Raw genomic sequence first — 23,134 nt, 5'->3', positions numbered from 1 at the left:
ACTTTGACCTGTTCTCTTTGTAGTGCTACTCAAAATGATTTCTAAAAATATATATTTTCGTAGAGATATCTTAAACTATTAACAATAAAGATGTTTTAAATGGTTTCAAATAGAAACTACCAATTCTCAAATGGTTATTCGAGAAACTTTTGTTTCAAAAAAGAATGAAAAAATAAAGAAAGTATTTTTACCACTACAAAAGTGCTTTACTACTTGTTTTTATGCAACCAAAGGTGGTTATTTCATTGCACACTTATTTTTAAGAGTTATTATCTCAGGAAAACAGGAAAACCTTTTTATTTCAGTATGAGTTTAGACCACCCATCTCAAACAACTTAAACGGCTGTAGTGACGCGGGATGACCAGTGTGTGGCGCCCATCTGCGCTCCCTCCCCTTTCCTCCCCCTCCAGCGTGCTGACATCAGCCGGCCGGCGTGCAGCGTTGGCGCCGTGCGTGCGTCCGTCTCCGTCCGTGCCACGACTCCGCTCTTTTCGGTCCATCTTGTGAAGCGGCGAACAGGCACCGCGTCCCCAGCAGGGCCCTACAGACGGCAGCGCGCGTCTCCTGCGCTCGTTCACAAACCGGGTAGGAGGGTAGACGGAGCTGCGCAGGGGAGGGCGGGCTCTGGAGTTGTGTCTGCGCAGACAGAGGAGCTCAGCGAAGCACCTTAGGAGCTTTCAGACTTTTGCAACAGCAGTAACAACAACATCACCAGGGAGCGGAGCAGAGCAGCGCAGTTCTCCGAAAATACTCCGCTACTCGGGGGGAATTGATCGTCTTCACCTCTTTCAGACGGAGTCGCTCACTTTGCTCGGCCAAATCTCCTCCATATGTAGTTACAGCAGCAGCAGCAGAGCAGAGCGAGCTTGTGGGGAGCTTGTGAAGGAGAAATCCACCGTGCCCTTTAAAGAGACTCTGGCATCCAGTGTGTGAACCAGATTAAGTAAGTCCCAGCACATTTGGAAACATGAACACACCTTTACAAGGCACTGCCGACCTACCTCTAAATCTGTCTGTCTGCCTGCCTGTCTGCTAAGATCAGGAAGGCTTTGATGGATGATGGTTGTACATTGTGAATAAAGAAGAAAGATATTTTTTGATAAATAAACTCATATGAATAAATATATGTAGAACAGTGCAAATAATAATGCTAAATATATATATTGTTTTTTTTTTTTTGTTTAATTTGCTGGTTGTGGCAACTTGCCGTAATTCACTCCTTTCCGACACAAAACATTTTTCTTCATTAATAAATATTACAAATTCACAGGGGACATTTCTCTAGTCAATCTTACAGATATTTATATTTTATTTCTTAATTATACTTGACTCCTTACAATAAAGGTTGACAGATGTTATGGCCTTATAATTGGTTACTTGTTTACAAATCCATTTTTTCAAGGTTCTTTGTGGAGCCAAATGTGGTTCTTCTTATATGGCACCGCTCCAAAGAACCATTTTAGCTCCTTGATATTTTAAAAGTGTTGAGGTCTTCAGTATATATAAAAAAAAACTGAAAAAAATGGGCAATCTGGAAAAATGCTCATTTAAGACGTATATTATCCGCATTTATTTTAGTATTTAGTGTGAACTTGATTTACATTTATATATTTAAAATACAGCCTGTATTTTAGACCTACAACAAATAAATAAATAAATAAATAATAATAAAATAAAATATAAAATAAACAGGTGATGTCAACAGGAGGCCGTAATCATGATTTTACATAAAAGCAGCTTCCATGTACGGTTTGCGGAGAAGCAAAGCTTCGCTGAGGATTTGTAGTTCTCAAATAGAAATTTGTACAAATTTGCATATGTAGCTCTCTACACTCTACATACCATATATTAAGGATTCAGTTAATTAAGAAGAATATCAGGGCATAAAAGTCAAGGGCCCAAGTCTAAGATAAACACCCGTAATCTCTGATTCCTTCTCTGATATAACCACACGGGCAAGGGATGTAGTGGTCATTTGTCAACACTACAATAAAGACGTTACATTCACAAAAACAACAATTTATTGGAAACGTCCGTTGTGGTCAGGCAAAGAACGATTTGAGGTCTGTTTTTGGAAGAAACTGATGCATTGTTCTCAGGACTATCCAGGCCAGTACTGTCATGATATGAAGCGATTTACGATTCTGTGGTAGAAGCAATAATGCCGAAACGTATACTGATATCTCAGAGCAACATATAGGGTCTTCAAGACGGAACAGGCACATAATACGCTGGGCCTTATTTATCAAGGATTTTGGAGTACTGATCTAAGATCATCTCTCATCCGCTGTCTATTATAATTAAGTACACTTTAACTGATCCTGGATTAGCATTGTTACTCAAAGAGGTTTCATAAATGTGAGCCTCAACACAACAGTGAAAAATAGTGTGCTGCATACACGGCAAGGGCAATGTCAAAATATCAAAATAAATCCCTTAATCGTTTTGTATATCAAGACATATTTTAAATGTTAGGAGAATTAGCAAAATTACAATATAGTAAATATTTTACTGACCCAACTTGAATCCACCCTGCTAGTTAACATTTGCATAAGAGCAGGAATTTGACTACAATGAAAGTACAGTTTACTACATATTGACCTCTCACACAAGGCCTCTTAAAAAGACAGGTTCCTAAATAGTTGTTGGCGTTTAAGAATGGAATAAAGTCCTAAATAAAATTTGGATCAATTTTATTTCTTAGTATCGCACTACAGCATCGGCCTAGTAAATTAAAGGTAATTGACCGCCATGGATCCTTATTATGCAACATATTAATTCAAATATTGAACAAGTATATTTTGTGTTCTGGTAAATGTTAGAACTCTGATAGGAATATTTTTTATTTTTCAGTTTTATGTGCCATATGAAGCTCGAGCCCAATTTTAAACAAATTAAAATATTTTAGTTTAAAATACATATTTGTACCTGACCTTTAAATGCTGTGTTTTCTTTAGGGGCACTGGAGCAGACTACACATAAGGTTCTAAAATAAATTTCAGCTCAGACCCTTTTCTGCTAACTTAAGAACATTAATATTACACCTAAAAGACTTAAATTGGCAAACAAATCCATTTTTCCATTTTCAGTGGAGAGAAAAATCACTTTAATGGGAGTAACAAAAATAAAAATAAGTCACATTTGCTTTTGTAATGAACATCTTTCTGCATTGTTTATTATCCTCATATCGCGGCTCGATTTCTTTCGCACAGTAGAAACAACGGAAGGGTTTTCCACAATTTTCAAGTCTCAAATGCACATGTCTGCATTGTACAATACATTTAAAAATCTGTTCGTCCCTATAGACAATATAAAATATTTTTTTATTAAAAAAAAAAAAAAAAAACACTTGTTCATAACACATTGACGAGGCGTGGAAGAGCTGTTAGGCGCGAGGTATTCCATTTAAAAATACGAAGAAAATGCTTTTCTTTTTCTACAGTTCAGTTCTTTTTTATTTTAACGGATACTTGTAGCGCATTTTTTACGGATTTAACGGATTTTAGTTTATTTATTTATTTATTTATTATATGGTTTCGTTTTTTTTCTTCTTTTTTCCCTTTTTGGAGAGATGGTGGAAAAAATCGCACTTTACAGTCATTTTCACACATTTTAATTTTTATTGCTTGTTCATTTGTTTCCTCCGCATAAAATGAGAAAAAAGCTCATTATTTAGACAAAATGAACGAAATACTCCTGAAGACGAACCGTGAATTATTTTAAGGCATCGTTCGGGGTCCCGCCCCAGTAAAGTGTGAAAAGAGAACAATTATTTTTTATTATTTTAATTGTTAATATATTTTGTTTTATTACACTGAATAATTTTGGTATTGATTTGGTGATATGTTGTCTAATTAGCACAATACAGGTTTTAAATGTAACGATTCGAGGTGCTATGATAATACTTTAAAATGCTTATTACATTTTACACTTAATTAAAAATGAATAAATAAATATACTGTTGTACTAAATTTGAGAAGACACATTTTGCTAATGCCTACAGCACAGACACACCTACCTTATCGCGGTTTTATGCTCTCCAAATCTCACACATGAGCATTTCAGTTCTAAATGTTTATGTTCAGTGTATAGTACTATTCTAATTAAATATTATTTGTGGTGTTGTTTGTGGCAGTGGTGGTAGTTCAGAATCATATATTCACAAGAAAGAATAAGATTGTAAGTAACAGCGTTGGAAAGCTACAGTATTTGTTTCATCCTGCATGTCTGATAATACTAATCCATTTTTAGTTAAATTAATCTTGTCAACTTTCTACAGACGTATTTGCAATATTACATTTAATTCATGATTCTTCTTATATATTAAACAATTTATTTTAGTTTGGTTTTATGTTCTTTTTTCTTAACTGACCGTTTTTGTTTGGGCAAATATACTTTGGTTGATGCTTACAATTTCACAAACACAAATATATAAGGAAAGTTTGTAGATTTTGGTCGAAGGTTACCTTTTTTTTTTTTTTTTTTTTTTACAAAATTAATAAAGATACTGAGACCAGTTATTAGAGTTTAATGCCCGTTACATTTTACAAATTAAATAAAGATATTGAGACTAATTTATATGCTGGATGGTGTTACTTTAATTGAAGATTGTGGACAGTTTGTTTGTCTTTGGTTGATGCTATTACATTTTTACAATATAAATACAGATATTAGAGCATTCGTGCTGCATACATTTACACAAAATATATAAACCTATTGAGACAAGTTTATGTTTTATTAATTTATGTTAGTAGCATTTGTACAAAATCAATAAAGCTTATAAGGACAGCTTAATAGAATTAAAATAATTATTTTTAAAGTTTCACAAAATAAAGATTGTGGCAGATTTATAAGGCTTTGCTTGGTGCTATTTACATTTTTACAAAATAATCAAATATATTGAGGGCAGTTAATTAGACAATGACTCATGTTAATTATATTTATACAAACTAAATAAACATATTAGGGTCATCTTATAAAACTTTGGTTGAAATTTTTATTAAATAAATAAAGATATTTGTAGCCAAATGTTAGACTTTGGCTGATGCTTGTTACATTTAAAATAAATAATAAATAAATAAAAATACTGGGGCCCATCAGTTTTTGGGCGATTATGTAGATCCGCATATTTCTGAGATAATTGCATTGGCCAAATGAACGAAACATATAAAAAAAATCCAATGCATAAACCTGCATGTTTTCAGGTCTTTTAAAAATACGTATTTATTTGTAGACAACAAAACATACCTATATTAATATAATATATATATACATACTTAACATATATATATATATATATATATATATATATATATATATATATATATATATATATATATATATATATATATGTACTTATATATGTACTATATATGTACTTAACATGCAACATATCTGTAAATAAAAATATTGTTGTTTGACTGGTCTTGTTGAAAGAATATTGTCAGGCAAAAATGTGCATCGAAAATGACAGCTTTACAACAGAAGTGGAGACCTGAAAAAAGATAATTCAAGTATTTTTAAAGTGTTCTTTATGTCCATATATCATCAAATAACACAATAGGTTTATATTAGGTAAAAAGTTGAAACATGGCAAAATTGCGATTTATTTTGCTTGGCTGTTACGATGTTCTCATTCTAAATGGTTCTGTCTGTTCTTACAAAAACGACTATTTATATTTCAGTCAATTATTTAAATGTTTTTGTAAATATGTAAATGTATGTCAGATATTTTGTTAAACAAAACAATCTGCTTTTGTTAAAAAGAAACTCTTCTTGCAGTAGAAAAACTGCAGGTCACATTATGAAAAATAAATCATGAAAAAAAATCTAAATACCTATTTTATCAAACCTATGGGTAAACGGAGATCAGCTTACCGATTTATTTTCAGAAAACTATACCAAATCCTCTCGCACACACCCTGGCACAACCTGCAGCAATGGGACGTATAGCGCATTTCCTCCTCCTTCACTGAACCGCAGAAAACTCGCTTTTCTACGGAGATGTGGTGGAGGGAGAATGAAGAAGGTTAGACAGGTTAGGAAGTCCCGGGATCTCTGACTGCGATATGATTTGATCCCTTAGGACGCTATAAACGGCAAAAAGCTGATATATTTTTAGCTGATAAGAAAATTATGTTGCACCTGAAGCAGGCTTAAAAACAAGCCTTGTGAGGGAAAATATAGTAAAAGCAAAGACCTAGATTATGAGGTATATTAACTTTTTCTAAGTGGGAAAGTTATGAGCAAAAAAAAATAATAATAGCAACTTAATGAAACAAAAGAAAACTAACTTGTAAAATAAATTATCCATTAGCGGCCATCCAGCTTATGTTGATGTTTGAGTCAGAAGAACAAAATAAGGCAATCTGGTCGATTCATATTTTCACATATACAGCTCTGGAAAAAATAAGAGACCACTTCAGTTTCTGAAACAGTTTCTACGATTTTGCTATTTATAGGCATATGTTTGAGTGAACATTGTTATTTTATTCTACAAGCTACGGACAACATTTCTCCCAAAGTCCAAATAAGAAATAAGAAAATAAAAAATGTCTGAAATAACAAAAAGATGCAGAGCTTTCAGATCTCAAATAATGCAAAGAAAACAATTTCATATTCATAAAGTTTTAAGAGTTCAGAAATCAATATTTGGTGGAATAACCCAGGTTTCATACATCTTGGCATGTTCTCCTCCACCAGTCTTACACACTACTTTTGGATAACTTTATGCCACTCGTGGTGCAAAAATTCAAGCAGTTCAGCTTGGTTTGATGATGGCTTGTAATCATCATCATCCATCTTACTCAATTATATTTTAGAGGATTTCAATTTGGTAAAATCAAAGAAACGCGTAATTTTAAGTGGTATCTTATTTATTTTTTTCAGAGCTGTACACACACACACATATATATATATATATATATATATATATATATATATATATATATATATATATATATATATATATATATATACAGTATTATTAGTAGAGATTATAATTATAATATAAATATTGATAATATTGTTGTCGCTATTTTTAATTTAGATATTTTCTCTGTTAGCGGATTGCGTTAAACTAGACACACACACACACGTGCACGCACACCCCTCCCCTCACATCCCGCTCTCAACCTATCTCGCGCGCGTCTCTCCCCTTCTGTAGGAGATCTCGCGAGAGCGGCGGCGTGGCTGGCTGGCTGGCAGGAAGGTTGCAGCAGACGGAGGGAGAAGGCAGGCAGCATCATGGCGGACAGAGACAGTGGAAGTGAGCAGGGAGGAGCGCCCACGGGCCCTGGTGTGGGCCTGCACGCGGTGGCCGGAGGGGCGGGCTCGGCTTCCGGCCTGCAGCACGACACGCAGGAGCTGGCGTCCAAGCGCGTGGACATCCAGAACAAGCGCTTCTACCTGGACGTGAAGCAGAACGCGAAAGGCCGCTTCCTGAAGATCGCCGAAGTCGGGGCCGGCGGCAACAAGAGCCGCCTGACGCTCTCCATGTCCGTGGCGGTGGAGTTCCGCGACTACCTTGGGGACTTCATCGAGCATTACGCGCAGCTGGGGCCCAGCAACCCGGACGCGGCGCAGGACGAGCCGCGGCGGGCGCTGAAGAGCGAGTTTCTGGTGCGCGAGAATCGGAAATACTACATGGATCTGAAGGAGAACCAGCGCGGCCGCTTCTTGCGGATCCGGCAGACGGTCAACCGGGGGCCCGGCTTGGGCTCCGCGCAGGGCCAGACCATCGCCCTCCCGGCGCAGGGGCTCATCGAGTTCCGCGACGCGCTCGCCAAGCTCATCGACGACTACGGCGTGGAGGACGAGCCCGCCGAGCTGCCGGAGGGCACCTCATTGACAGTGGACAACAAGCGCTTCTTTTTCGACGTGGGCTCCAACAAGTACGGCGTGTTCATGCGGGTAAGCGAGGTGAAGCCCACGTACCGCAACTCTATCACAGTGCCCTACAAAGTGTGGGCCAAATTCGGCAGCACGTTCTGTAAATACGCGGAGGAGATGAAAAAGATCCAAGACAAACAGCGGGAGAGGAGGGCGTGCGAGCAGCAACAGCAGCAGCCCGGGGAGATGCATGCTGACGATGGGGATGAGGATTGATAATTAGTGGGGAAATTAATTGTTTGGGTGCGCGTGTTTATGTATGTATGTATGTATGTATGTATGAATGAGTGTATAAGAGAGCGTGTTTGGTGGGGTGGGTAAACATGCAAAAAAAGAAATAATCAAAATAACAGAAGTTATAAGTAAAAGAAAAACTGTAAAAAGACAAAAACACAGAAGAGAGAGAGAGAAAGTGTGAGAGAAAGCGCACGCGCGCGCTCGCTTCAGGACGAAACAGAAAAGATACATAAAGATTTAACTATAACTGTTTAACTCCAAGGGAGCACTACCCACAGAAACACAAACCTCCACAAACTGACAGTCTCAACTCGTCACCCATCGCTGGATGTTCGTTCTCCACTTACCCACCATTAATACAGTAATCGGCTGCTAAACCAAGTAATAACATTATATATGAACTGTGTTTCCTACTTGATTACAGATAAAAACGAACTGAGTGTTTATTTCCCTCATTAACCAAGAACTTTTGTACACGTTGAAGATATTATAAAGACAAAACAAAGTGTTTGCAATGTCCCGAGCGGAATCGTTGCAGAGGTCTGAGATATATATAAAAAACAGTCCTTTACATGTAAGCTAATAACTTCAGCACAAATCAGATGTTTTAGGAGTTCTCAACTTTTTTTTTGGTTATTTTTTTTTATTTTTTTAACCAAAATTAGAAAAATCCTCTGAAGATGTTGTCATGGTAACCATGCCACTCACATATGACAAGCATCACCTGAGGGCTAGCCAGGAATCTTGTTGTTAAAAATGTCAGAATGTCAATCAGCGTGGAAAGAAGCAGCATGAAGGTTGAGGAGGTTAACCTGTGCAGGGTTGCGAAGTTGCAAGGTTTACTTCAGATTTACTGGAAAAGCTATTAAACTGGTTGATGGTTCATGACATAGAGACCTCTATAGAGAACGCCCCACGGCGTAATATCAGTGTATTTTTATCCATTGAAAATAACTGTCATGCAGATGAGTATGCTTTGTATTTGTGTCTTGTTGTCATGCAAAAAAAGTGTATAAATCAAAAGTATACAAAGGTACTTTTAACAAAGAAGAGCAGTGACAACGGAAAGAGTACTTTATGAAATGGTTTTGTAACTAAAAAAACCTTTTCGTCCCTAAACTACCAGGCCCCTGGACAAATGTGCAAAAGGATCGATGTAGAAAAAAAATTCTCTATAAATATATATATATACAAAGTATGATTTTGTGAATCAGCTGTATTTCAGTGCTTACGGAGGAGAAAATACCCCGCGTTTTCAGTGGGGTGGAATTTAAAGAACAATCTATAGAAGGATTTAAACGTTCTATCAGTCTACCAATGAGAGTATGAGTGGCGCCAAGGAATGCTGTTGTTGCATGTTAACCTGTACACAGCTACATTGAGGTGGATTTCTCAGTGTGCGTCCTCAAGGACCTTCTGTTCAGCGGTTTCATAGACAATGTCCTGTCTACAGTGTTTGGTCATGTAGTTGAATCGGATCTAATTTCGAGAAGTGTGTTCTGTTGCACGTCTGCATACATTATCAACTCCTTGACTGTTTGATCAGACATGAACGACAGGTCTGTCCCAATGAAATCCCTCTCTCTCAGGGGTCCTTCAGGACCTGTGTTGGGAGAGCCCTAGCCAGGTGCATGCAAGTTGACGGCGTAGCATGACAACAGTGGTGCATCCTTCTGGTTGTGAGCAGCAGTGTTTGTGGATATTGATGATTTGCAGATTTCTACCAATGAAGCATGTACTTACTGGGGAATAAACAATCCCTGATCCTTTTGGATGTTCATAAATTTGTAAATCTAATTTGATTGATTTGACTGAATTGGTTATTCTGTCATAGATGAGTCTAGTTGTGTTGACTTGAAAGTCGTCAAAGAGACTGGATCTTCCAAAAAAAAAACCCTTTAAGTGCAAGGATCATGGTTATAAATGGTAGGCAGGCATCATATAAAATACTCTTTCTATCATTGATAATCTTTGTAATCATATGGCTAGGGAACTTTTGGGAAAGTTGGCCCTTTTTGAAAAAACTATTTCTTTATTAACCTGTAGGTACTCACTGGTGATATCCTGCACAAGTAAAAATAACTTGTGGCCACGCTTTTTTAAGCCATGGAGATAATTAACTAATTAATTAAGTCGTGGCCATGACTTAGTAAGGCAGTGTTACAAAATCAACTTCAAATTCATTATCTTGTTTGTTCCCATGCCTTACTAAGATGTGGCCGCTCCTTCCTCTTACTATATATTATGGCTACGACTAAGTATTTTTATTTATGCATTATGTCACCAGCACGGTACTGTTTACCCATCAACTTCTGAGAGCTCTATTTGTGAGCTGTAATGACCCGCAGATGCTTCATTTTAAAGTGGACCATGGCTCAACTAGAGAAGGATGCACAACAGTTGTGAAGCTTGGCCGTCGGCCCCCGTGCACACGGCCAGGAGAGCCCGACTTTAATGTTACTTGTTGGGGAGCATACTCTTCAGCATTTGAACAGCCTGGTGCCTTACACTCCATATGCTTACACGCTGGCTGGTGCTTTGGATCTAAGTTTGGGTTTCTTGTCTTTTCTTCTACCTGTTTATTTGAGGATCTGTTTGGCATGGCTCCTTCACGTGCTTTTTGCATTATTAGGTCTGGGTTTTGATGGACTTGGCTTGGTGTCCTGAAGAAAGGAAGGAGATCACAGATTGCAGTCACAGAATTTGTACTTGACCCCTCGCCCTTACCCTGACACTTTCGGCTCATCTCACCTTTTCCCCAGCCATTGTCCCCAAAATGCATCCAGGCATCAGCCCACATGTAAACACAGAGAGGGGTTGGTAGCCGTGACAATGCACAAGAGCCTTCCCACTGTTCCTCACATGTCAGGCCTTGGCCAGCATCCGGAAGGTCGAGGGGTGATTGGTTGTGGACCGGGTTTGGCTCTGGGTGCCCAATTTCGTCCCATTTTGAGGTTGTCGGCTCAAAGCTCCAGAGCTTGGCAGTAATGTGTCATTTGTCAGTGGCTGAATTCCTCGTTTACAGGGTATGGGCAGCATGACCTGTTTTTATTTTTTCCTTTTCTTTTCCCCCTCTCTCACTCTTTTTAACTGTCAAGTCTTTGACTCACAAAGTTTCTTTGTTTCTTTTGTTTTATTTGATTTCTATTGCTATATTTCATTACTGTGTGCAATATCGAACGTGCCAATGCGGCATTATATGTATATCAATTAAATATAAGGGTTAATATTAGAAAGCATGTGGCTGAATTCCACATATATAGGTTTTAAAAGCCTTTATCAGCACTTACAAAAAAATAAAGAAGTCTGAGTCTAGAAGAGAAGAAACCAGGCTTATTGAGCTTCACCTAACCTGGCAGAGGCAATGTAACCCAGTTAAGCTAGCCACTCTGCACTTTTACACTGATCATCCATGTACTCCATGTACCCCGTACTGTCTCCATCTCTCTCTAAATGGACGGAGATGACGGGAGATAGGGAAGGGGCGGGATGTTCAATTTAGCTATTAAAGTGGTCTTTGTCTTTGGGTCTTGGGGTAGGGACATTAAGCATGTATTTGTGGTCCCTGATTGGCTCCCTAATCAGTACTTGGGAAGGCTCAGATGAAGGTGTCTGGTGAACTCTTCTGTCTTCAGTGGTTGATGTCAGTAGCACATTGCTTTCCCAGCTGGAAAAAAATGTCTGACCAGTCTTTGTTTGAAAAACGATCTCAACAAGGAATGTCTTGTGCAATTTTTTCTTTTATCTCTTTATGTTCCTTCCCTTTGCAAGAAGGATTACTGATTAACACGTTCAGTGGTGATGCGTCAAATATAATTTATGTACATTTTACAAATTTTAAAATAAAAGAAATGTTAATTTACCCACATCTCACTAAAAAGAGTTTAATTTTCAATATCCCTGCGTTGTTTCTTTTTTTCCCCCATGTGCAAATGTTGAGAGACTGAATGGTTGTTTGTTTGCGTGAGCAAGAGAATACTGACTTCAGTGAAGTTTTCTGTGTTTAAATATACTTAATGTGGAATTTCTTCTACAGCCTAACGTTTTGTTACTAAATCTTAACAGATCACATTTATGTTACAAACATCTGGTGTTTAACAAATGTCACTCGATCACTGATCACAGTTATTGCTCTTTTTCTATTATTAAGCTTTATTGGTCACATTTAAGCATTTCTAAGGTTTAGTATTAAAATATGTTGCTATCATGTAAAGTTCTCCACGGTATACTCTTTTGGGTATCTGAGATCTCATTTAATTACTTGACTGTTGAATGTGAGAGATTTCTAACCGAAACTATGAATGACTGACATATTTCTTCACGTTGTTTCACATTGTTTTGTCAGCAGCCAACCTGTTGAAGAGCTGCCTTTCCTGCCAATTGCACACTTTAAAATGATGCTTTTTTTGTTGCAGAGAATTAGTTTATTTAAACGTCTTATGTCAAAGATTCGCAAAATACTGTTACATGGTTGTGAAATATTGCTGCTAGGAACTTGACCTATGCTCAAACTACACATTTATATATAAATCCCATTTTTATGTATTAAGTTTTTTTATTACTGCCTAATATATCTTTTCAAAGTCAGTATGTACCTCTGAAGGCCAGTATCTTTAAACCCTAATATGGAACTAAACTGACTGTCAGAAGGATGCACATTCAATGTTTACATAGTTAAATGCAGTTGTCTATGATTGTAATTCATCAACATTAAAAGGTGGGGAGATAGAGAGAGAGAGAGATCAGTTTAAGTGCAATATTGTACGTTTTTTTTTTATTGTTTTCTTGTTTTTTCTTCCATATCATTTTTGTCAGATTTTTTTTTTTTTACCTTCCAAAGGTAATTTTTTTTAATGCTTTTGTTGTTCTTTTTTTGCCAAGTTAACAGTTCCGTCAGTCTTTATTACAGAAGTATTAAACACAAAGTATTTTTTTTCTAAATGCAACTTCTGATTAAATGTCAGTAAAAACACAAACAATCTGGATCAGTGTATAATGTGTTACATTGCATTTACTTGGGTTTAGCAAGGAAAATAATTATTCTTTAACTTGTAATGGAAAATGACCCAGGTATTTTTTAATTAAGCTTATGATAAATTACGGAAAGCAGATCAGTGTCCTCTTAGTCTATCTTGGGCCAGATTATCATAATTGTGTAAGTTCCCTAAGTAATACAGTATTTATAATAATATATGGTCCTATACAAAAGTACAAGTGTTGGTAGTTGAATGTGCCTACTAGTTTATTTGTAGTTTTGAACCTCCACAGGGCATTTAGTTCCAGTTTCTTGTAATGGAAATACAGCTTATGTTACTTTTATTATGATAATAATAATAATAATAATAATAATAATAATAATAATAATAATAATAATAATAATAATAATAAAAGTAATATGAAATTATTTATATGAAAAATAATTTAAATTGCAGAAAATTAAAATAGTTAATTAAAATTTTAATTTTCTGCAATGTAAATTATTTTTCATAAATATACAATATATAATTATTTATTTACCATTTGTTGGTCTAAACTGTTTCTGAATAACCTTTTTCTTGCATTGGCTTCATAGTTGACTTGTTATTGATTTAACATTATTTATCTTGGACCAACACTAATACTCTATTCAAATGATTGTCAGTGATTTTTTCCCCCGTTTATTTTGAGTCTAGTTTCACAAATGTTATTTTTAATTTAGGATTTTAATGTAATCTTTGTTTTAATGTTTAGCTTTTTGCTGTTAACCTTTTGCTTCTCCCTTTTATTTTATTCATTTATTTTTGGTGCTGTAACTTAGTTCACTGATTACTTCCAAAGTCCAGAAGCTGATATACAGCTCTGGAAAAAAATAGAGACCACTTAAAAAATGATGAGTTTCTTTGATTTTACCAAATTGAAAACCAATGGCTTGTGGATGATCACAAGCCATTGAGCCAAGCTGAACTGCTTGAATTTTTGCACCAGGAGTAAAGGCATAAAGTTAACCAAAAGCAGTGTGTAAGAACATGCCAAGATGCATGAAAACTGATTAAAACCAGGGTTTTTACACCAAACATGGATTTCTCAACTCTTAAACTTGAATATGAATATGAACTTGTTTTCTTTGCATTATTTGAGGTCTGAAAGCTCTGCATCTTTTTTTGTTATTTCAGCCATTTCTTATTTTCTGCAAATACAAAAAAAAAAAAACATTTTTTTATTTTATTTAACATATACCTATAAATAGCAAAATCAGAGAAACTGATTTCGAAACTGAAGTGGTCTCTACATTTTTTCCAGAGCTGTATTTTTCTGGATCAGTAGATTAGAGTGTTTGGCAGGGATCATGATGGCTTTGGTGCTAAAATGAAAACTGAATCTCATGCTCTGCGGCCGCTGTGCCAAGAAACCGAAACTTTACTTCTCCACTGTGTTGTGGGCCCTGACACCTAGCGGCCAACTGCTCTAAATGCTCTTCATATGGCAACAAGAGGTTTACAATTTGAGGATTTGTTTTATATACTTTGTGTATCAGTTTCCTCCGTTTTTCAAGGGTTTCCCTACTTATTGAACAGTCAGGACATGTTTTATAACACAGTTTAACAGTTTTTTATAAAGAAATTATAACAGCTTTGAGGTACTTTCAACCACAGAACTAATGTTTAGCTTCCTATCCTGAGCTGTCTTTCTACTTTAGCCAGATACTTTTAGCCAGCTAGCATCCCAAATACCGTATTATCAGTAGAAATGTTTCACAGACAGAAAAAACAGATCAGTTAAATGAGGTTTATTCAACTCAAATAAATACTTTCTGTTGTTTAATTTACAGTGTTAAGTAGGTCAATTCATATTTATTTATTTCAAAGTGTAGACATGTTCATGTTAATTTCGAAAATAGAAAATTGGGTATTAAAATTAATCTCCTCCCACCCCCACTCAGTATAGTTTCATCCAATTTTTCAATTAGCTAGTTTTTCATTTTAGCCTTTCGCAAACTGAATTTCAAGACAAAAAAAGAAAAGTAGAATCTTCTCTTGATTTTTACATTTGTCAAATTTTGTATCTTGTAACACAAATCTGATGCAGAAATAATAAAATATATATATATATATATTTTACACTGTACTACATATAAAAAAAAAGAAAAAAAAATCCGTTTTCTATCCAATTTTCTATTTTGGCATTCACTCTCAATCGGTCAGAACATTCAAATAATAAACATAACACTGACCGTTGACAACTGGCAAAACTGGAAATTTCCATTTTTAGGTGGGAGTGCCTTTAAACTAGCCTACTATATTTGACTAAGGGCTTTTCCCCCCTTAAGAAAATAAGCCCAGCTGTACTGAACGGGTTTTTAATGGGGATTGCCAATTAAATTTTTTTTTTTTTACATTTTAATTATTTTCTTTTTAACCTGCACTTCCTGTTCCACACATTAGCTAGGTCTGCAAAAAAATCCAGAGAAGAGGTCATCCAGAGAAAACATATCCTATGCCAGTCAAGAGCTTGTTAACAAGGGTATGTTTTTTTTTTTCATTTATTTATTTTTTTATTTTTTTAGAAATAACCAAGCTTGTCTTGAGCTGCTTTTTTTTTTAGCGTGTATAACAAATTATGTGATTCAAAATGAACACTGTAATTCTATCTTGAATAGAATATCTTGTTTTTCTGCAGGCACTGTGCCTAAGGCTAAATTGTTATGCTTTTGAATAATTAATAATGGTATTTTCCCTAGTTAATGTTACAGTACTGCCCTGTAAATGTAACCTTAGCTCATCTGCATCTTGGTGTGCAAAAGACTAAACAAAACACAGTTTAAAAAATAAAAAAATACTATTTAATAATAAAAATACTGTTACTTATAAACAGGTATTTAATTAAGTCACTTAAAACTTCACATCTCTCACTTTAATGAGCTGCATAGATATGCGTTAGATTAGATAAGTTAATAAAAAAGTAGAAATGTTATGCATAACTCTACTGGCACACCATATGCTGTATACACTATATAGACAGAAGTAATGAGACACCTGCCTGATGAGTAAAAAATGTTTGTGTGTGTGTGTATATATATATATATATATATATATATATATATATATATATATATATAAAATACACCTCAATTTCTCCCCCTCTCCAAACACGTATTTTTAAATCTGACCTAAACTATTCCACCAGCAGATGGCGCTGTTGATTAAGAAATGTTAAATAGGCCATGGTCAGTGTAAGACAAAGTATTGATAGGTAAGCATTTCTTTAAAAAATGTAGATAGAATATTTATTAAAATATTGAAGAATCACTACCTTAGTAGATTGTTTAAGAAAAAAACACTGATTTGTTAAAAGTCTAGATATATAACTCTGAATGACACTACTTTACAGTCGGTAACAATATATATATAATTTTTTTTTTTTTTTTTTTTTTTTTTTTTTTTAAAGCTAAAATTTCAGAAAATGACACAATTCGAAAAAGATAGTCGATTATTCGCCCGTAATTATTATACTGGTTCAAGTTTTATGCGTCTTCTGATGAATGGAAGATTTCAGCGTTACTCTCGGGCGACCCCTGGTGTTTAAATTCTGTTAGTGCTTAAAGAGTAAAATGTGTCTGACTGCACTGTCAACTAAATAATATGTGTGTGTGTTTTTTTTTTTTTCTTCTTCTTTTTTTGTGTAAGTTAAATATAAAAAATAAGCAGTATCAGCAATAGTTAAAGTTGTTCAAAAGCTATTGTTACATTTCTATGTAACATTTCTATGGGTCTCATCAGCAACAACGATGAGTCACACTACAGGAGCGAGGTGAGCCGCCTGGCCTCCTGGTGCAAACACAACAATCTCTCTCTGAACACAGAGAAGACCAAGGAGATTGTTGTGGACTTCAGGAGAACTCACACACTGCACACCCCTCTGTTCATCAACGGAAGTGCTGTGGAGAGGGTGAGCAGCACCAAGTTCCTGGGTGTGCACGTCACAGAGGACCTCTACTGGAGCACCAACTCAGCGTCACTGGCCAGGAAGGCAAATCAGCGTCTCTACTTTCTCCGCAAGCTGAGAAGAGCTGGAGCCCCCACCCCCATCATGACCACCTTCTACAGAGGGGCCATCGAGAGCATACTGACCAGCTATTTCACCGTGTGGTACGGGGCCTGCACAACATCCTGCCGCAGGACCCTCCAGCGCATCGTGAGAGCAGCTGAGAAGATTGTTGGCACCTCTCTCCCCTCCCTTCAGGACTTGTACAGCTCCCGCCTCACACGGAAAGCCCTCCGTCTGGCAGGAGATCCCTCTCACCCACTACACAGCTTCTTCAGCCTGCTGCCATCAGGGAGGAGACTGCGGAGTCTCGGGGCGAGGACCAGCAGACTGCGAGACAGCCCCATCCATCTGGCTGTGAGGATGCTGAACTCTCTTCCTGCTCTACCCCCCATCCCAATCCTGCCCCCAGCACACACTCACTCAGCATCCTGACCCCCCCACTAATAAAGTACTGAAACTCTGCACTACAATGCACAAAGTACTGGTCCCTTCCAAACGGACTTGCACTACACAACACTTGCACTACTGATATACTTGCACTGTCAATACGCACTTTAATTCCACTTAATTAAACTGTGAACTTTAAGGACTTACGCACCCATTCACTTTACCAGCCTTAAGCTATATACCATATACCGTATTTGCACTACTGTTATTTACTATTTTTACTGTCATTCCATCTCAATCACCATCAATATTGCACTATTGTCTTACGTATGTTTATTGTGTCTTGCTGTATTGAACATATAGTGTCTCCCACTCTTTTATATTATAATTATATATCTATTTTTACTTATTTGCTTATATTTATATATCTATTCCTCCCCCACACCACTGCACCTTGTTTTTGTCTCATGTATGTCTATTTGTGTCCCTGCTGTATTGTACACATAGTGTCTCCCATTCTCCTTTATTATATCTATTATCTGTACTTGCTGTAAAATTGGGAAGGAGAGTAACGTAATGTAATTTCAATTCTCTGTATGTCCTGTACATATGCAGTATTGACAATAAAACTACTTGACTTGACTTGACTTGACTATCTTTTTAATTCTTTGCAGAAAAACTGTTTTCTGAGTTTACATTCTTTTACTGCTAAAATGAGTACTCTGGGAACTTTCTGAGTTAAAGATAAAAAATAAGCAGTAACGGCAAGAGATGGTGTTGTCCAAAAGCTATAGTTACAATTCCATATATTTTTTTTATTATTTGTAGAAAAATAAACAAACAAAAAATCCACTCTGATTGTAATTAAATTATATGTGTATTTTTTTTCTAAGTTAAAGATACAAAAAACAGTAGCAGTTATTGTTACAATTCTATAGATTTTTCTATTCTTTGTAGAAAAAGAAAAAAATATGTTTTCTGATTGTACTGTCAACTAAATTTATTTTTTCCTAAACAAAATTAAGCAGTAAGAGCAAGAGTTGGGGTTGTTGTACAAAGGCTATTGTTCCTTTCCTTTTATTAGTATTTGTAGAAAAGAAACAACAGGAAAAAGCTAATTCCACAGTTTTGGTGTTTAAATTCTTTTACCGTTAAAATGTTTTTTTTTTTCTTTTTTCTTAAAAAAAAGCAGTAACAGCAATAGTTAAAATTGTTGTCCAAGACCTATTGTTACATTTTATAGGTTTTTAAAAACAAATCCACTGTTTTGGTGTTTAAATTCTGTTACTGCTGAAATGAGTAATTCGGGAACTCTGGTACTTTTGAAAATATGTTTTCCGATTGTACTGTAAACTAAATTATATGTGTAAGTGTTTTTTTTTCTTTTTCTTTTTCTAAGTTAAAAGAGTCAGTAGCAGCAAGAGTTGGTGTTATTGTCTAAAGGCTATTGTTACATTTTTATATGTTTTATTTATTAATTTATTTCTAAATTAATATTTTTATTAATATTTTTAAAAAACAATTTCCACTGATTTGTTTCGGAAATTCCCTCAACAGTCCCTTACTGCTGCTGTTGTTGTCTGACTGTTGTCTGACTCTCTTTTGCAGTTATGTTTAGTGTGTGTATGATTATGTGTGTGTGTGTGTGGCTTCCTGCTTTGCCCCTCCTCCCCACTCACTCACTCACTCACTCACTCTCTCACTCCTCCAGCTCACTTCAACAGGATGCTGCTACTTCGTTCATTGCGCCAACAGCTGGACTCTGCTTCCTGAGCTCTCCCCCTAACCAAGCAGAGCTGCTGGAACAGAGGAAATGTGTGTGTTTATGTGTTTTTGAGAGAGCAAAAGAGTGAGGGAGTGAGTCAGAGAAAGAGAGAGAGAGTATGGAATGTTGTGATGTCACCAACCAAGTCATACACAAAGGCAAGAAGAACAGCAGTTCTCTCTCTTATTCTCCCAGTCTGTAGAGCCTGCTGTAGAGCGTCCGCACCCAACTGTGAGTATGACTGTAATCTTTCTTCCAGTACTCTTTTTTTTCCTCCCTTCCTTCTTTTTTTCCCTTTCCTTGCTTATTTTTCTCTCTATCTCCTTCCTCCATCACTCTTATTGCCTCTGCACAGATTAGCTGGAGTCCAGCAGTGAGTGCCAGCAGAGTGACAGCCCTCACACTGCCACACGCACTCTCTCTCTCTCTCTCTCTCTCTCTGTGTGCGTTTCAAAGGGACTGCTGCTGCAGTTGTCTGTTGTAAATGCACGTCCCTGACTTTAGTCACACTGCCACAGTTGAGTTACAGCCACAGTAAGCAGTAAGACTGGGCTAAAATAGAACAGAAGTGCATAGTGGGAGTTTGTGAAGGGGGGATGGTGGTGGGGGGAAGTCCTATTCCTGAGGAATCTCCTCCCATTAAAGTGAACTGAGCTGAGAGAAAAAGCATGTTAAACTAGTGATGGCACTCAGAAGACTCACTCACAGTCCCACTGACTGAAAGACGGAAGAGTTATCTGGGTTAAAGCCTGGCTGGCTCTACGAGGACCGAGAGAGAGAGAGAGAGAGAGAGTCAGGTAGGAGAAAACTCAAGAAATAAAGTAGAAAGTAGAAAAGAAGAGAAAAAAGTAAAGTAGTTAAGAATGTAGAAAATTAGAGAGTTACTAGAGAGAGAGAAATGAAAGAATGATATTAAAAAGGTGGGGACTATAAAGAGGAGTGAAGACAGGAAGAAGACTAGAAAAGATACAAAAATAAGTAATGAAATCATTGAAGTAGTAATGAAAGTTCTAAACATGGAAAAGGCTACAGTAAACAAAGTACCAAGGAAAGAAACAAAGAAACAAATGAGTAAGAATAGCAGAAAGTGAAGAATGAAAAAATGTATATAAGCACTATAAAGAGTTATTAAGGAGAGGAATAAAAGAAAAAATAAGAAAAATGTTATAAAAGGTGAGAAACCCTGCAAAATAGAAAAGAAAAGTTGAGTAAGACAAAATATTAGTAAAGTAATTATAAAAGAACAAAAGAAAGTAGCACTTAAGAAAAAGGTTAAAGTAAAAAAGTAGAAAGGTAGGAAAGAAGCAAATGAGAAAGAGAAGGGCAAAAACAACAAATATGTAACAGAAAGATGTAACTGAGAAAAGTATACAACAAAAAAGAGAGGAAGGAAAGTAAAAAAGACATTAGGAGAAAGGAGAGAAAGTAAGTTAAATAAGTATAAAAGAAGGGATGAAAGTTGCAAATAAAAAGGTTAAAGTAAAACAAAGTACAAAGAAAAGAAAGAAAGAAAGATTTAACTGAGAAAGAAGTAAAATAGGTGTAATGTAAAAGATGTAGAGGAAAAAAGTGAATGAGATGATGTAGGAAAGATGAGAAAGTTTGCAGATGACAAAGACAAGATCACAATATGTAAAGTAATTATAAAAGAAAGGAAGGAAGCAGCATAAGGAAAAGGGTTATGTAAAAAAAAGTACTAAGGATTTAAAGAAAGAAGTAAAGATGCTAAAAGGGAAATACCCAAAAGAGAAGGGAAAAAACAGCTAAAAAAGAAACAGAAACAGAAAGAAGCAAAAGTAAAGGAGCCCTAGACAAACAATCAGGCAAGCGAGAAAGAAAGAAAAGCATTAGCTGCAAAACTAGGCAGGGCAGTTTGACACAAAACTCCAAACTAACTGAACAATTAAAGCAAAACTGTCTTTAAAAGCGAGGCAGAGAGGGGCGGATTGTTTCCAGATGTTGTAACCTGTCATTTTCCCAACAGCCTGTCCAGCTGCTGGCCGCTGTTCAATGATGGGAGTGCACGTGTGGTGAACAGTGGAAGCTGGGGAGATTAGGGCTGTGACACTGATCTGGACCTGGACTACTCCACCATCTTCATCATCCTTATCCTCATCCTTACTTTAATTTGGACTCTGGAGGACTAACTCACATTAAAACACACATCAACAGCAACTGGGCCTAAAAACAGCAGCCATGTTGCAGCAGATCCTAAAGGACATGTACATTGACCCGGATGTGCTGGACGCTCTGAATGAAGAGCAGAAGAAGACCCTGTTCCTGAAGATGCGGCAGGAGCAGGTCCGCCGGTGGAAAGAGCACGAGGAGAAGCTGGAGAGGGAGGAGTCCCACAAACCCAAACCAAAGACAGGTAACTACACATTCACTTCACCTGTCCAGAACTCAGCGTTCACTGCCAAAAGTTTCAGCAGATCAGAATCAGACAGGTCACTGTCATGGATGGGTAATTTCCATGCCAAAAAACTCTCTTTTGGGTTTTCCCAAACTTTCCAAACACTAAATCCAGCCCCTGCTGTGGTCTAATAATTTGATACATGTGCTTATGATTAAACAGCCCAGCTGTCACATGACTAACATACAATTTTATAAAATGTTGTGATTAAAAAAAAAAATCCGTTATAGTTTCATCATTGAAAACTAAATCAACATAGTCTCTTGGTGTCATGAACATGCATATTATTTTGATCACTTTAAATTTATAAATACAGCTCTGGAAAAAAATAGGAGACCACTTAAAAATAATGAGTTTCTTTGATTTTACCAAATTAAAAACCTCTGGAATATAATCAAGAGGAAGATGGATGGTCACAATCCATCAAACCAAGCTGAGCTAAGTCTTAGGGACTTCAGAGTGCCTGTGTTTCAATAAATATACAAAAATTGATGCCACATGCCGATAAGATATCATAGCGAAACGATACAAAACATTGCAAAAATCATTATTTTGTACCACCCCTACAGTCAACACTTAAAAAAACCCTTCTAGTTTGTTGCTGCTCTTTTCCATTTTTAACATCACATTACAGCTCTGGAAAAAATAAGAGACCACTTCAGTATCTGAATCAGTTTCTCTAATTTTGCTATTTATAGGTTTATGTTTCAGTAAAATGAACATTGTTGTTTTATTCTATAAACTACGGCCAACATTTATCCCAAATTCCAAATAAAAATATTGTCATTTAGAGCATTTATTTGCAGACAGAAATGGCTGAAATATCAAAAAAGATGCAGAGCTTACAGATCTCAAATAATGCAAAGAAAATAAGTTCATATTCATAAAGTTTTAAGAGTTATAAGAGTTTTAGGAGAATAACCCTGGTTTTTAATCACAGTTCTCACTGGCATGTTCTCCTCCACCGGTCTTACACACTGCTTTTGGATCACTTTATGCCACACCTGGTGCAAAAATTCAAGCAGTTTAGCTTGGTTTGATAGCTTGTGATCATCCATCTTCATCTTGATTATATATTTCAGAGGTTTTCAATTTGATAAAATCAAAGAAACTAATACATTTTAATTGGTCTCTTATTTTTTTTCCAGAGCTGTACAGAGCGATTAAAAGTTTTTAGGCCTTGGCGTCTTTCAAAACGTCTAGTCTGTTCTGTGTTTGTCAGGTTATTCTATCACTGCTTTCCAAATTAGGCAAAATGCAGAGCCAGTCAGAACAGAGGTCATTCTTAAAGACACAGTACCACAGCATGTTTATTGCTAAAGGATAGAGATGTTATCATGGTGATTGAATTAATTGCTTGGTTTTTGGTACATAATTTAATAAATGTCATCATTAGTATTATTATAATAAATTGTAT

At 36.2% G+C, this 23,134-nt stretch overlaps 3 protein-coding genes across 4 annotated transcripts in view; 2 read left to right on the top strand and 1 right to left on the bottom strand.

The window, feature by feature from the left end:
- The window catches only part of rasgrp2 (RAS guanyl releasing protein 2 (calcium and DAG-regulated)), a 494,831-nt gene that overhangs the window by 307,652 nt on the left and 164,045 nt on the right, over positions 1 to 23,134 (bottom strand). The window lies entirely within an intron of this gene.
- puraa (purine-rich element binding protein Aa) lies at positions 461 to 12,025 on the top strand. The gene is made up of 2 exons (XM_007234572.4): positions 461 to 944; positions 7,167 to 12,025. The coding sequence occupies exon 2, from the start codon at positions 7,247 to 7,249 to the stop codon at positions 8,105 to 8,107; it is 861 nt and encodes a 286-aa protein (XP_007234634.1). The 5' UTR covers positions 461 to 944; positions 7,167 to 7,246; the 3' UTR covers positions 8,108 to 12,025.
- Positions 19,239 to 23,134, top strand: part of zgc:100829 (uncharacterized protein LOC445149 homolog) — a 50,888-nt gene continuing 46,992 nt past the window's right edge. The window contains exons 1-2 of the mRNA XM_007234573.4: positions 19,239 to 19,535; positions 21,289 to 21,675. Of these exons, the coding sequence (XP_007234635.3) occupies positions 21,501 to 21,675 (175 nt within the window). The 5' untranslated portion in view covers positions 19,239 to 19,535; positions 21,289 to 21,500. The remainder of the gene's footprint in view (positions 19,536 to 21,288; positions 21,676 to 23,134) is intronic.

The sequence above is a fragment of the Astyanax mexicanus genome, chromosome 17 (assembly GCF_023375975.1).
Source record: "Astyanax mexicanus isolate ESR-SI-001 chromosome 17, AstMex3_surface, whole genome shotgun sequence".
NCBI classification, from domain to species: Eukaryota; Metazoa; Chordata; class Actinopteri; order Characiformes; family Acestrorhamphidae; genus Astyanax; species Astyanax mexicanus.
This window is presented reverse-complemented; position numbering and strand designations above follow the sequence as displayed.